General features: G+C 39.7%; 1 protein-coding gene across 10 annotated transcripts in view; it reads right to left on the reverse strand.

Annotated features, from left to right (window-relative positions):
* Positions 1-15,991, reverse strand: part of ROCK2 (Rho associated coiled-coil containing protein kinase 2) — a 76,091-nt gene that overhangs the window by 29,637 nt on the left and 30,463 nt on the right. For all 10 annotated transcript variants that reach the window (XM_088665725.1, XM_035109844.3, XM_035109843.3 and 7 more), the window contains 6 exons: positions 15,621-15,758; positions 13,479-13,739; positions 6,254-6,398; positions 5,006-5,144; positions 1,085-1,176; positions 46-205 (listed from right to left, as the gene is read on the reverse strand). In XM_088665725.1, the coding sequence (XP_088521851.1) occupies positions 46-205; positions 1,085-1,176; positions 5,006-5,144; positions 6,254-6,398; positions 13,479-13,739; positions 15,621-15,758 (935 nt within the window). The remainder of the gene's footprint in view (positions 1-45; positions 206-1,084; positions 1,177-5,005; positions 5,145-6,253; positions 6,399-13,478; positions 13,740-15,620; positions 15,759-15,991) is intronic.

A 15,991-nucleotide genomic window follows, 5' to 3' on the forward strand; every position in this document is an offset into this window, starting at 1 on the left:
AGCAAGCATTATTGTTATGTAAATCATTAAAAGTATATTACATACAGGTTGTCTCTAAAGTAAGTAAATCCTATGAAAGGCAACTGGTTTCCAACAAAGGCTTTAGGGACTGGAAAGGTTTCAACATCCCCTTTATCATCTTCAATATCGTCAAAATTGCTGCTGTCTACATCACTACTCAGCTCAGGTACAACTGGTGCTGCAGCTAAAAAAAAGTGGGGGGAAATAGTTATTTTAGATCAAAATTCTTTTTTTCCACTTCCACAAAAGCAATTTGCATGGTATAATTTGCCAGCTATCTTCTGCACTGAGCCATGATCTTGAAAAGCCCTGTTTTACAAGTCTTGAGAAACAAAAACACAGAAGCTTAGCTTCTGAGAACTGCAAATGAAAGGGAATTGCCTCTTTGCTAAAGCTTCTCTGGAAGGCTGGGGGACGCTCCTGAACAGCATGAGCTGGGGCATTACCCAAAGATGAGAAGTAGCTTGCAAAAGCAAAGCTGCAGGAAGGCTTTTCAGGAAGTGCAGGGAACTGCTTGAAAGGGCAGAGAAAGAGATTCTCTTTTGTGAACTTCATTCTGCTCCCCGTACTTAGGATCCAAGCTAGGGAGTTTGGTGGATCACAATGCAGTGCTGCTGTGCTGCACTGATGTGTTTTTTTTAATAAGCTGGTTGTTTATAAATAAGCAATACCCCAAATAAGAATTTTCAAGAATATTTTGCCAACCACAGAAACATTTTTCTCAGATGGAAGCAGAACCAGAGTCATTATTTTTACATTTCTATTGAACCAAAACATAATTCAAGCTACATATTTAGAGTAGTTGTTAGACTAAACAAGCATGATGTGGTGGGTGTTAGGAAAAGAGAATGAAAATTTTACCCATTTTCACTCAATAAAATAGTGCAGTTGAAAAAAATGTAACTATTGTAAAAACCTGGACACTTACAGAAAAATGTAACTTACAAATATAAATGCCCATAGAAACCATTTTAGAGCTCCTGCATTTTAAATTCCACACTAACCCAAAGTCTTTTTAAAGTAAGAAAGAACGTATTTTTCATATTTTTAAAATGATACTTACTGTCTCGAATATTATCCCAATCCCATTGGTCATGCTTAAAGAACGGATGAGATTTAATTTCCTCTACTCCACTCCTTCCAAGACGTACCTCCCTAAACATAGCAATTAAATCAATTCTTGTATTATCATCGATAATTACAAACTAAAGATACATTTAGTGCCAAATATACCTAAACATTCTTGGCATTTCCCCCCATTATAATGAACTGCAGTTTGAATCCTCCCATTTTCTAAGCTGTTAGGTTTCTCAGTACTCTCAACATATGCAGAATAAAATGGTTGGAAATCTCAGCCTGCCATGTGTGGAATAAAACATATTTCCAACTGGACTGTGTAGAAAAGGAATGCAGGAAAAAGCTTTTTTTTAAAAAAAAATGCAAACCTACGAAGTTTGCCAAACCACTGTACAAACATTTGGACGTAAATGACGGAAGACCTGGTTTCCAAACACAGAACAGTTATTCAAACCCTACTGAAATGAATATTTCAAAAACTGTATCCTTTGCCTCCAATTTAAAAACACCCGTACACATATGCACATTTTTTTTCTAAAATGTATAATGAAGCCACTATATACAAAGCAAACTCATTTCTTTTCAAAACAATTTTGTGCTGTTAAAAGCTCATGTAAGAACATACTTTCGTACGAGAACTAATAAGTCACAGGATAGATACTTGCCCCTTGTCACTTTAAGTGCTTCAGTGCAATTGTATATATAATAAGATGCTCTGTTTTAAATAAATACCCTAAGCACCATGTTTAATATGAATAGGAAAGCACACACAAAATTGGGGTGTAGGAGAAAAGAAACTAGAGTATTCTTAAATAATCCAAAAGCTGTTCTCATATATATCTTTCCCCAACCTTTGGCTTTTCCTTGCATTTAAAACATGGGGGGAAACTAATGTACCCCACCCACCCAAATCCTCTTGAGCTGCCTGCATGATTACTCAGCAGATGGAGTCCCTTTTTGAACCACACTGCTGAGGCCAATAGACAGATATTTATTTCATTTCTATTTCATTTTGTGCGGGTTTTTTTTTATACACCTCTTACAATTTAAGCAAATTACAAGGTGCAAATAATTTAATTTAATACTGACTTGACTATCGAGAATAGTCCAGAACAGGGCAACAGGAAGTGAGTTTGTTTGGTTTTCACATTTTGCATCTTGGTCTACTTCTGCATGAACGCCCAATAATGCAAACTGGTTGGCCAGAAGGGGAAAGGGGAACTAACTGTCCCAACAGGGGAAAGAAAGTCATAAAGAACAGCCATAGTGATCTCCTCCTGGCCCTCCCCTAATTTAACACAGAAAGCAGCTGTGGCCAAGTTAAGGTGGGCTGATCTGATTAGGATTCAACAAATAATGCTTAGGGAACTGTAGAATCAGAGTAATAAAAGAAGCCAAAGGTCACCTAGTCCAACTCCCTGCCAATTCAGGAAATTTATGACTACAGCTTTCCTAGCCAACCAGCCTCTGCTTAAAAATCCTCACATGTAGTACAGTCCACCACCTTCTGAGATAAACAGTGGGACAGAATACCTCATACAATCAAGAAATTCTTTTAATGTTTAGTCTAAATCCTTTTATTATAGATTTGCACCCCATGTCTTTGGTTCTAATCCCTGGGAGCAACAGAAAACAAGCGCAAGCCAAGCTATCACCTTCTCCAACCCCCTGCAAAAACCAGGCAATGTGATGGGAGCACAGCAGAGATTATGGCACAAATTTGTTTTTTGTTAGAAAGTGGAGAGTAGCTGACTATACTCACCTGAATGCTGCTACCAAACCTAGTTTAAGGACTTTATTCCCAACACTATGCAACCCAATTCTTTAAATAAGCAAATGAAGGAAGGGAAGACAGATTCCTCTCCCCAACCCTTGAGAGATATGTGGAAGGGGTGTGTGGATTCCACTGATTTGTCCCTTTCAAAAGGAAGGGGGGGCAAGAGAATTATGATCATGGGGTGTAGGGGAGACTAAGGTAAGATGCTCAATAACCCCACGATAATTTCTCAGAGCTTGTATGTGTGGATGTGTATGCTAGGCAATAGGTAACCTGCTAAGGTCAAGGATACAGAACATGCTCCCACACTTCACAAAATGTCAAAGATTTCTTCCCTTCAAGGGACAGCAGTGATCGAAACTCCCATTGTTCTAGGTGCATCTTGTGACAGGGAATTTCATTAGTGCCAGCAGTTTCTGAGCTCTGGTCGCAGTACTGCGCCTAAGATTTCAGATTAAAACTGCAGAGTGGAAGGAAAGGAGGACCATTTTCTGCCTCCCCACTTCCAGCTGCTTTCTTAAGACTGGAGAAGAGACACTCTTAAGAATATTAGGGTGATGGGCAGGGGAAGGACTAGACCAGGGGTCAGCAACCTTTTTCAGCCGTGGGCCGGTCCACTGTCCTTCAGACCATGTGGTGGGCCAGACTATATTGGGGGGGGGGAGAGAGAAATGAACGAATTCCTATGCCCCACAAATAACCCAGAGATGCATTTTAAATAAAAGCACACATTCTACTCATGTAAAAACACGCTGATTCCCAGACCGTCCATGGGCCGGATTGAGAAGGCAATTGGGCTGCATCCGGCCCCTGGGCCTTAGGTTGTGTAACCCTGGACTAGACCATGTGAAAAATGAACCTAATATTCAAGCTGCAGTTCATTCATTGTCAGCTTTGTATTCTTGTTATAAAAACGTGTGCCTAGACATTCTGTTGTTGCACCCATAACCTAGGTTTAAGATGCCATTTAGCTCCTAGCTTTCATCTCTCTGTTTCTAACACTGAGGGACAGAGAAACCTTCAATATAGGTAAAGGAAAGCTAAAGGGACCCCTGACCATTAGGTCCAGTCGTAACAACTCTGGGGTTGTGGCGCTCATCTCGCATTGCTGGCCGAGGGAGCCAGCGTACAGCTTCTGGGTCATGTGGCCAGCATGACAAAGCCGCTTCTGGTGAACCAGAGCAGCACACGGAAACGCCATTTACCTTCCCGCTGTAGCGGTACCTATTTATCTACTTGCACTTTGACGTGCTTTCGAACTGCTAGGTTGGCAGGAGCTGGGACCGAGCAACGGGAGCTCACCCCGTTGCGGGGATTCGAACCGCCGACCTTCTGATCGGCAAGCCCTAGGCTCTGTGGTTTAACCCACAGTGCCACCCGCATCCCTAACCTTCAATATAACTGACCGAGAAGTCATGAGGAACAGGGATGCATGAAAGACACAAGCTCTATCTGCTATACATCAGTGGCCAATGCTGAGGGTGAAAGGAGAACAGTCCTGAAAAGAATGGAACATTCTAGCCCTGTAAGAACCAAAAAAGCAGGGGAAGCACTTGCAACCCCTCTGTCTTTAAACGATATAAATCCCATGCAGGTCTTTCAGATAGGAAGGCCCTCTATTGAAGAGCAGCTTTGTTTATGATTCGTTTAATGCTCTATGTATATGGTAAAGGGTAATAGACCCCTGGACAGTGAAGCCCAGCCGACTTTGAATATATTGTATGGCACTCATCTCTGCATTCAGGCCAAGAGAGCCGGCATTTGTCTGCAGACAGCTTTTTCAAGTCTTGTAGCCAGCGTGGTTAAACTGCTTCCGGTGCAACAGGACACTGTGACAGAAGGCAGAGAGCACGAAAACACTATTTACGTCCCTGCTGGGGGAATATGTATGTATATGAATATGTATGTATATGATCCTCACTCAAAATTTGGCTACGGAAGTGGAATATGGTAAGGGCTGCTTGAACTTCAGTGATTTTTTAAAACGTTTTAGTCTGACTTTGGGTAAGGCATGAAATCAGATTGATTGCACTCACTGTACTGGACCCCAAGAAAATTCTTCTGAAAACATATCATATACAATGATTTGGGAAAAGGATTTTATGGCGAGAAAAATCTATGTTTACATACCTGTCTGTTAAAAAGGCACAAATAAGGTCCTTTGCATGCTTTGAGATTTCAACATCTTCTGGGAAATGTAATGAATTCTTGTGATCCATTATTTTACTATATGTTCCAACCAATGAATCAGCATAAAATGGAGTATCTCCTGAAATTAAAAATGCATAAGCATTAGCTAATGCAAGTTGATTACTAAAGGCAAAAACAGATAAATAAAAATAACTTGAGACAAAAACAGTGAATCCTATGTGCAAAGGTTCAAAACAAACACCTACAGCAACTCTAAACTATGGTTTAGAATTATAGGCTCATGTGCTCCAACCCTCCCCACATAAGAGGAGACTGCTTCTGCTTTTAAATGAAGCAGAGTTCCCTGTCAAAGTCTGAAATCAGAACAACTCTGTATACTCTTTTGTTAGTTCAAACAAGCTGGACTCAAGCTATGGCATATGATACTGGCTTGTTCACCAACCATAACTTCCCTGAGTTTGGGCACAGAAAGGAACCCTGATTAATGTAAAAGCAGAAAATGTGTTCTATTTTCGTTCTCACAGCTGCAGAAAAGAAGGGGAGGGGAGGAAGAAGAGCAAGTTCAAGGTTCATGCAATGTTTTCACATATAATGCTAAACCATAATTTAGTGTTTTGTGCGAAGGAGTGCTCTTATATATTATTGATAAGCACAGAATATATCTCCTGGTTCTACAGCTTTCTGTACATACAAAATCTATCAAGTATTCAATGGGTCTTTCTTCAATTGCACATAGAACTCAATTTTTGTTCTCAGAAACATGTGATTTTTGTTAGAGGTGGGCCTGCTTTACAGAAAATGGCTCCAGAGCACGCCCTTCACTGTAATTATGCTTCTTAACCCAAGAAAAGAATATATGTGGGATATAGCTATGAATATTCCCAAAGTACCATCATTCAATATCCCTCAAAAAATATAACAACCTGGATGGTAAATGGCTGACCATGTTACCACAACTGATTTGGGGAGCAGCATCACTTTCCATTGCAATAGCAGTTACAAAACTGGAAAGTTTGAAGTCAGGCAGTCTCCATAGCAACTCTCCATGTCTTCCTTGGGAGGTCCACCTCATGTTGTGGGAACTCAGGCTCTGATATGAGAAGTGTAACCAGAACTAGATTCACTCAGGGACCACCAAGCTCTTATTGAATCAATAACCCACGTAGTGATGCACAACCTTTTGAAATCAAGGTACTAGAGGGAGTACAAGAGGAAATCACTACTTACCAACTAGCATTTCATAGAGAAAAACTCCTACAGACCACCAGTCGCATTCTCTTCCATAATAACCATCACCACCCTGTGATTTTAATACTTCAGGTGATATGTAGTCTGGCGTTCCAACAGCTGTATCACAGCGCACCATCCCTGTCTACATAACCAGATAAAATTCAACAATTAAACAGAACAGCCGCTAGATTTAGGCAAGAATGCTAACTTAATCTATTTTTAAAATATTGTTCTTAAGCAGCTATGAATTTAAGGCTGCTAACTGCACAACACTGTCTTTACCTTTTTATAAGTTCTCTCATGAAATTCATGCCACAAGTATAAAGAAAGCTTGTTAAGGGAACTGAAGGAGTTAATCTTGGAGCCAGACAAAGTAAGCAAAAGCTGGGAATGTATGTTATGTCCGATTCATGGGCACAGAATCTACTGGAAGTCTCTGCAATAAATTGCAAGAGAGATTTGGAGCTGGTCCTAAATCAGCATAAGACAATATATAGGCACACCTCTGTTTTGACTGAATAACATAGTCCAGTTTTTATTGCTTTTTCTGTGCTCCAGCAAAGCATGTCTTAGAAGTTCGCAGGATAAACTATGCAGCAAATATAGAACTTGAAAGCAAGTATTCTTTCTATATGATTTAATATTTCAGTAATAGTTCTGTTCAATGCTACTGCAGTGTAGTGGCTAAGAGCTTCAGCTGTGAACCAGAAATCATGGGTTTAGTTCTTACCTCTGCCATCAACTCAGCATCTCTCAGCTTCAGCCCCACATATGCAATGGCTTTTTTTTAATTACTAGCCCACCTTGGAAATATTTTTCTAATGCTTTCTGATAATGATGATATCTTCAAATACTAGATACAAAGTGTTTTGGAACTGTGATATAAATTCTAATTAATAGTACTACGAAGTGTTTGCATATTCATCAAAGTTAAACTTCATGGATCTTCCCTGCTTCCAGTCTCCTTATGCTCTTTACTCCCTATATTGGTCCAGTTCAGATGCAGCACTAAACCATGAATCCCCAGCCTTTTTCGGAAGTGAATGTCACACAGACTGTATTGGCCTCTTCAAAATACCTACTTCACAGCAGAAAAACTTGCAATGCTCCAAAATACCCCCACTCCCAAACTACAGGCAACAGCCACCCTCACACCCCAAAATGAAAGATAAGCAAAACAAACATTCAACACGCCTCTAAAAACTGGCAACAAACACACACATACCCCAAAAAACAACCACCAAACACAAGCAAAGACACACACATCCCAAACAACAACAACAAACAAAAGAAGGCAAAGAATAAGCTATGCTTCGTCATTATGGGCACAACTTTGTGCAAGCTTCGGGCTCCTGTGCTAACACCACCTCTTTTTGTCCGGTATATCTGCAAGAGGAGAGTGGAAGCTTTTGCTTCCGTTTTCAATTAACCAGAGCAAGTAGAAGAAGCATTACGTAATTTGCAAGGCATAGGGAAGAAAGGATTAATGGGAACACACCATTCTCCCACATGCAGGTATCATCATGCTGCCCATATATACCCACAAGTGGGGAGAGTGAGGAACAGGTGAAGAAAACAAGGAAGCAGGATCCTCTGAGCAATGCAAGTGGATTGTGCTCATACTAATTTTATGAAATGCTATTCTTTTCATAAATGCCAATACCAATACACAGCGAAAGCTCACTTCATTGCCCCAGGGGTGGCAAATAATGAGTTGCATGAGTTGTTGAAGTTCTTTACTGTTTAGCATTTGAGGAGATCAGGGTCATACAATCAGTGCTATCTTAAGACATGGGTAGGGAACTTGTCATTCTGCAGATGCTGCTGGACTGCAATTTCCATCATCCCTAACCACTGGCCAAGTTGGCTGGAAATGATTTTGTTGAAGCCCAGCAATGTCTGAAGGGTCAAAAGTATGATTCCCATCTGAAGAAAAATGGGAAAATCCATCTTTCAACAGTCTTAGCTTCTTATTTTTAGTACCACACTTTGTAGAGAGTAAAGCATTTAATTTAAGGTTCTAATTCTATACTTATTTTTCTCCCAGTTCCTCAGTCAATCTGAACTCCCTACTCCTAAGCATGTAAAATTAGACACCTCCTGGTTCTAGAATTATTTACTAGAGTCAGCCATGTTTCATGTTGCACTATATGGCAAGATGACTTTTTACAAGATGGTTAAGTGCCTACACTGGGACAAATACTTATAGGGCATCCCATCAAGTAGCTCCATGTTCTAAAACCTAATACAAATATTCACCAGATGGTTCAGTAAGATATTCCCTTAGTTATGCAATCCCCAAAATAAAGGGTGCTATGTTGGCGTTGTGTAACTCAAGTAAGTTGTTCTCACAAAATGGCTTATCATGTTGCACTCCACTGATATGGTTACACTTATTTATTTATTAAATTTCTATACTGCCCTTCATCCAAGGATCACAGGATGGTTTACAATACATTAGGAAGGGCCATCTGCTTGTGAGGCCGCAACTACGAAGCAGGCTTAAAGTAAGGGCGTATGAGTGAAACCAAGGATTTCAAAGGTTTGCTGACCAATAACACAATGTAAGAGCAAATATGCAGTAGTCAAAACTTGTTTTTGAATTGCAGTAACCACTAGAGGTGCTGTTTTGTATTCTTTTAGCAGACAGATCATTTTGGGCAAGAAAAAAAAATCTATTTAAGACATCAGTGTTAAAGGCATACTAATAAGTAACATGTAGTTACAAAAATAATAGACACTAAGAAGAATGTTTTATGGGGAACATCTCATCAAAAGCATTGTATTTACACAGCTGTGATGCTTCCCTGCAGTTCAAAAAAACTACACATGATCTGGAGGTGCTCCAGATTCTTACAAGCTGGGTGTCCAATTCTATACAAAATAAAGTAACTGTATAGGCTGAATTGCTACATCAATTGTATCTTTAGAAGTCATAAATAATGGGATTACAAAATTAGCATGCCACTGTTAACTATGCGTAATTAAGTTTCTTTTCCATATTTAACCCAAGCAAAACAAAATTTGAACACTCCAGACACAGATTCAGAGAGAGGTGAGATGCTGTAGACCAGGCATCCCCAAACTTCGGCCCTCCAGATGTTCTGGACTACAATTCCCATCATCCCTGACCATTGGTCCTGTTAGCTAGGGATCATGGGAGTTGTAGGCCAAAACATCTGGAGGGCCGCAGTTTGGGGATGCCTGCTGTAGACAAAGGGTTTGGTGTGTCTCCATCAGGGTTGTGAGTCTACCCAGTTGGCAGATTGATCACATATTTTGTACCATAAGAAATGCAGAGTAAGCTAGTTTTTGCACCGTTATAAGAAAAGCGATGCCTGGAGGCATAGGCCATCTAATGTTTAGCCTAACTTTAACAAGATAGTTGGTAAATAGTTCTTTTATTTAAGTATCATGTTGATTATCATCAAGCTTTACCAAAGCAACCATTTTATGCTTGTAAGTATTGCTATAATATCATTAAAGAGATATGAGGCTTGAATTATTACACTGAAACAATGGAATAAAGGAACCGCCATGTAGTTATGGTTCTCAGAACAGTTATATTGCTGGTGCTGAGCAGGGGTGGCTCAGGAAACTGATTCAATAGGAGGCTGCCTGGAAAACATATATAAACCACTTGAGCAATTCTACAAAAGAACAGGGCATAGGTCTAATTAAGCAGAGGTTGGATGCCCATTGTTTTGGATGCTTTAGATGAGTTTCCTACATAGCAAAGGGTTGGACTAGATGACCCTTGGGGTACCTTCCAACTCTACAGTTCTGAGATTCTATAACTTTCCACATAGCAAGAACAGTAGTAAAATTCAAAAATTACAGGGGTGGGAGTAGGGTGGGTGCAAGACCCACACAGCATCACAAATACTGGTACTGGCATAATCCACAGATCCAAGTAGACAGTGATGGTTTGCTTTTCCATCTGCACCAGTACCTCATCCCACAATAAGCCAAAATGTCAACTGTATTTTAGATAGAAATCAGGAATTTTCACAGAACATTGTGGACTGCCCAAGTGTGGACTGCTAAAGTGCATTAGTAAGTAAAAAAATATATTGTTTGCATGTTAAGAAATCTGTTATGTCTATTAGCTTTATCCATACTTTAAAAATATTTATTTGGTGTATTAGTCATAAAAGCATTGCCCTAGTCCACATCCACATTTTTAGAACTGGCTCAAATTTTGCAAATGCTGTTTTGTTACGATTTTTCTCCCTTACTAGCCTTTTGCAGGGGGAGGAGCGTCTCCACCCCCATTGTTCTGCCCAGACACTGAGGTCCATACCGAGGGCCTTCTGGCCGTTCCCTCGTTGCGAGAAGCCAAGTTGCAGAGAACCAGGCAGAGGGCCTTCTCGGTAGTGGGCGCCCGCCCTGTGGAACGCCCTTCCATCAGATGTCAAAGAGAAAAGCAGCTACCAGATTTTTAGAAGACATCTGAAGGCAGCCCTGTTTAGCGAGGCTTTTAATGTTTAACCGATTATTTTATTTTATTTTTCTGTTGGAAGCCGCCCAGAGTCACTGGGGAAACCCAGCCAGATGGGCGGGGTATAAATAAATAAATAAATAAATTTATTATTATTATTATTATTATTATTATTATTATTATTATTATTATTGCATGTATGTCCGATTAAGGACACAGCTGAATAGCAAGAAATAAGTAGAATATATTTTGAAATTTTTCCAAATTAGAATTGGAATACACTGGAATAAAAGTGTAAGTGCTTACAAATTAAATGGTGAAAATGTTTTATTTCAAATAAGTATGCTTGATTTATTTGATCTTAATTTTTTAAGTACGGTAAGTCATCTGAAGACCACTAGAGGATGCTATGGGTTTGATTATTATAAGCAGTAAATACATGCAAGTTATTGTGCTCATTAGGAAGCAAACATTGACACAAGAGATAGACGCTGAACTCAGGTGCTATCTTGGTTGCTCAGTTTTGTACATGTTTGCTATTGAGTTCACACCCACACTAATAGGCACACTTACTTAGAAGTAAGGTTCCACTATAAAAAGGCTCATTTCCAAATCAATCACTTAAAATTCAATTGTAACCTGACTCCATACAGCAAGAATAAAAAAATATTTTCCATTTCACTAGATAAACAGATCACTCTACTGAAAAGTTTTCCTTTTCTTTCACCAGCAAAAGTTTTAATCAATTCATGGTCACTATTAAAGCACTAATAGTTAATGAATGAAATTTTATTTCAAAGTAGCTAAAGATAAAGGGACCCCTGACCATTAGGTTCAGTCGCAGACGACTCTGGGGTTGTGGCACTCATATCGCTTTATTGGCCAAGGGAGCCGGCGTACAGCTTCCGGGTCATGTGGCCAGCATGACTAAGCCGCTTCTGGCGAAACCAGAATAGTGCACGGAAACCCTGTTTACCTTCCCGCCGGAGGAGTACGTATTTATCTACTTGCAGTTTTTGGCATGCTTTCGAACTGCTAGGTTGGCAGGAGGTGGAACTGAACAACGGGAGCTCACCCCGTCGCAGGGATTCGAGCCGCCGACCTTCTGATTGGCAAGCCCCAGGCTCTGTGGTTTAACCCACAGCGCCACCCGCGTCCCTAGTAGGGCTTTAATTGTAAGCATTCCTGAACTTGTAACCCATGAAGTAGAGCAAACTGTAGAGAGGCACAAGATCACTACTTTCTACTCCATTCTAAGTGGTGCTGTAGAACTTGAAATAGTGCATTTTCCTGCACTGACCTGTTCATCAACTTAGATCAGAAAATTAGTCCCTCCTAATGGTTCCAGCACTGGTTGATACACAAGGCGCGAGTGCTTTGGGAAGAACCTATTGAATGGTGGCTCCACATATTTGCAACTCTCACCCCACTGAGGTGCATCCTGTCATTTCATTCCATTCTTTTAGATGACAGCTAAAGAACCACCTCTTCTGCCAACTTTTTGGATGTAGATGGGATGGGGTTTGATTAATTTCCCCTACTTTACTGTGGTGTTAGGATGTTGCTGCTGCTGTAATTTTAATTTGGTAAAAATTTTATCACGTTTGTTTTTTTTCTTTATTTATGTGTACCCCCTGTGATATAGTCAAATAAATATACTTCCTTGCAGGCTCTCCAGGTGGCTACCACTAACTATGTTCTATTAATGAGATGTCTTGTTCATACATTTAAAAACCACCAACTCACAAAGATTAGCAAAGCAGCCAGGGAAAGAGAAAAAGAAAAGCTGAAGCAGCAATTGTTTGCAAAGAGGGCAGGCAGGCAAAACAGAGATTGCTGCTTCTAAAAAGGGGTGGGTGGGAAAAAGGAGTGCCTATTATGAAAAAACATCCTATTCTCCTTTCTATACAACTCACACATAGAAGGAAGAATTCCCTGTGTGTAGTTTGTACAATAACTGTGATGGTAAAGAGATGCACATTGTGAGAGTTTCTAATACACAGTTATTATTTATCTGTTTCAGAAATGTATACTGTATACCACTTAACACCATCGTTTTTAAGAAGTGCCCAGTGAGGTTGCAAAAGAGATACCAGGGATAAAATCTGTTAAAATTAACAGTGTATGTGAATACAATTGGTTGTTCAAATAATCAACTGAAACATTTTAATTTGTTGACAGCCCTAAACAGGAATATGTGCCATGATTGAAAAGACAGCAGTGGGGCTCAGGAGGTCTTCTTCCACACCTCATGACAGTCTCTCGTCCCACCTGACAAGCCACTACCTATGTAAGACAACCTGTTGGAAAGATAGGTGCCACATCCACATAATCCCTTACATTTCCCTAAGCCAGTCTCTGGGGCAGTCATCAGACAGCCTTTTATTTTGTAATTAATGTTCCCTAAGGTATTATGAAAACTATCAGCAAATGGTAAAGCAAGAGGTCTTTCCTCACAAAGAGTAATTTACAATTTTCTTGCCTTTCTTAAAGAGATGGAGGTTTAGACCTGGTGTTCAAACCTGAAAAATAAAACCATATCCTGAATGTGTACACCAACATTCCTTCTTTCTCAGTCTTCAAGGTAGATACTGCTGAGAGATAGTAGCTTGGCTGAGGTTACCTTGTGAGTTGACAGCAAAGGTTAAAAACTAAACAGGAGACTCAGCACAAATCATCTTAGCTACAGCACTATGCTAATTATTGTCTATGGCACAGTTAAAATAACCTCGATATAGTGCACATTATTTTAGATGCACACATAATGAACCACATACTTACTTCATCCATTTTCATACAAGTACCAAAATCTGCAAGCTTCAGGTGTCCATATTTATCCAAAAGCATGTTGTCAGGTTTCACGTCTCTATGTATCAAGCCCAAGGAATGAATTGCATCAAGAGCAAGGACGACTTCAGCAGTGTAAAATTTGGCCCACTTCTCAGGCACATCGTAATTGCTCATGAGGTTGACAAGATCTCCACCAGGCATGTATTCCATCACCATGTAAAGGTATCGGTCATCTTGAAAGGCACTAAAAAGCTGCACCCAGAAAGATGGACAGATATAAAGACTTCACAAAACTGGCCAATTTGCCACAAAGGACAATCTGTTGAATTCCAGTGAATTTATGGCAACTAGAGCAGCTTTCCCCCCTGCCTTTTAAGAATAGTTTTGGTATGATACAATAATTGTAGCAAATCTTTAAGGAGTCCCAGAATAATTCAGTTTACTCATCATGTCACTGATGAAACACATCTCTTATGGCTCACCAGGACATTTCAAGAGAAAGTCAAGCACTGTTGAAAAACAAATGTCTCCTTCCTCTGACAAGGCAGCATCAGAAGTGACATCTATTCACAGGCACGTTAGGAAAGGGCCAGCACCATATTTGCAACTCTTTGGTTCACATACAAGATTTTCCACAAGCCCAATTTCCATACTCCTCCATCACTTCCTTTTCCCACTGCCTCCACTATGTTGGTAGATGCAACAGCAAATCCATACAGCAGGAGGGAGAATGCAAGCAATAGTATTCCCTCAACTTTACCTTCTGACTGCCTCCAATAGTGTAATAATACAAAATATATGCTTGGACGAATATGTTTCTCTAACTTCGAAAACAATCAGAGGTAATTTAGGGAGTTGCAGTCTTTGGGTACGCTACTTGCTGAGGAAACCCTAAAGTAAAAGATGTGCAAAGTGCACCCACTATTGGAGGGTGTAGGAAGGTTTGCAAGCTCTCCATGCAACTTATATGGCAAGTGCTGATTACAATCACAAAGATAATTCAATCCTTATAATAAGCAAAACTGTAACATCACTGAGCCTTGATTGTAGTTTACATGTTTTGTTTTGACAATAAACAAGAGAGGTTTCATATGATAGCCTGCTGGCTGTACTATAACTCATTACAAAGGCTTGATTTTTTAAAATTACACTTCCTAATATTATACAGCGGTACCTTGGACGTTGAATGGAATCCATTCCAGAAGTCTGTTCAACTTCCAAAACGTTCGAAAACCAAGGCGCAGCTACCGATTGGCTGCAGGAAGCTCATGCAGCCAATTGGAAGCTGCGGAAGCAGCATCGGATGTTCGGATTCCAAAAAACATTCACAAATTGGAACACTCACTTCCGGATTTGCGGCATTTGGGAGCCAAAACATTCGACTCACAAGGCATTTGGGAGCCAAGGTACAACTGTATACCGTTTAGTTAACATCAAGTGAAGAGAAAGCAGATCCCATTTCCAAGGCAGTAACAGGAGCACTGACGCTCAAGCACCTGGGCAGAGCCTTCTTTTGCCCAGCAAAAAGTTTCTAAGGCCAGTAATTGGATTATACTCCTGAAACCACAACTTTTCTGTGTAGTAGTCTGTTGATACCAATGGGTGCTTTACCTCCTGAGAAAACTGTTAAATGGTACTCTTCCTGCACATCCACTGAAGGTCAATAGTATATACACTGTTGTAACGAAAATTGCCCCTTCCAGATTAAATTTATACCTTCTAACAACTGTACATCTGTAACTACAAGCCTATTTAATACATTCCTGTCAGCTTCTACACAACGAAAACATATACAGTATAAGTAATTTTACACTGTGCTGCACATATGACATAATTAAACTTTCTGATGGGAGGGTGAACCATTTTCAATGCAACATAATTTATTTGAACATCACATTGAACATTGATAGTAGCATGTATGTTTAAAATCAAAATCAAGTAATTACATCTGAAACAGCCTCACATTAGCAGTTAATCTTTAAGATGGAGAAAAGAATAAAGTTCTTATGATTCTAAACTACAAATCCAAAATGTGGTCAACATAAAGGAAACAACACTACCAATTTAAAACCTCAATGCTTATTTAAACGTCACCTCAAACTACCACAGAATTTTAATCACAGAAAACCTTACCTGAACTACCCATGGACTGTTGGCAAAGGCCATTATATCTCTCTCCTCCCAGAAAAAGGCTGAATCTGATCTTTTGAGCATTTCAAATTTACTAAGAAGTTTCATTGCATAAGCCTTCTGAGTTACTTTATGGCGAACCTGTTGATCAAAGAAAAAGAAGTCACTTACTTTATCAAGACCTTACAGGATTTAAATGAAATCCTTTGTATTTTTGTCTGTGTGACTTGGTATCCATGATACAGAAATCTGAATCCACTTCCATCAATAATAAAAATCAGAGTATAGCTAATTCTACTTCTTTGACTATTTCATATATGAGTTGCCTAATAGAAACATTTCAGTAAGCAGCATGGTTTTTTTAAAAAACAACA

Source organism: Zootoca vivipara, chromosome 3, assembly GCF_965207765.1.
Source record: "Zootoca vivipara chromosome 3, rZooViv2.hap1.1, whole genome shotgun sequence".
NCBI lineage: Eukaryota > Metazoa > Chordata > Lepidosauria > Squamata > Lacertidae > Zootoca > Zootoca vivipara.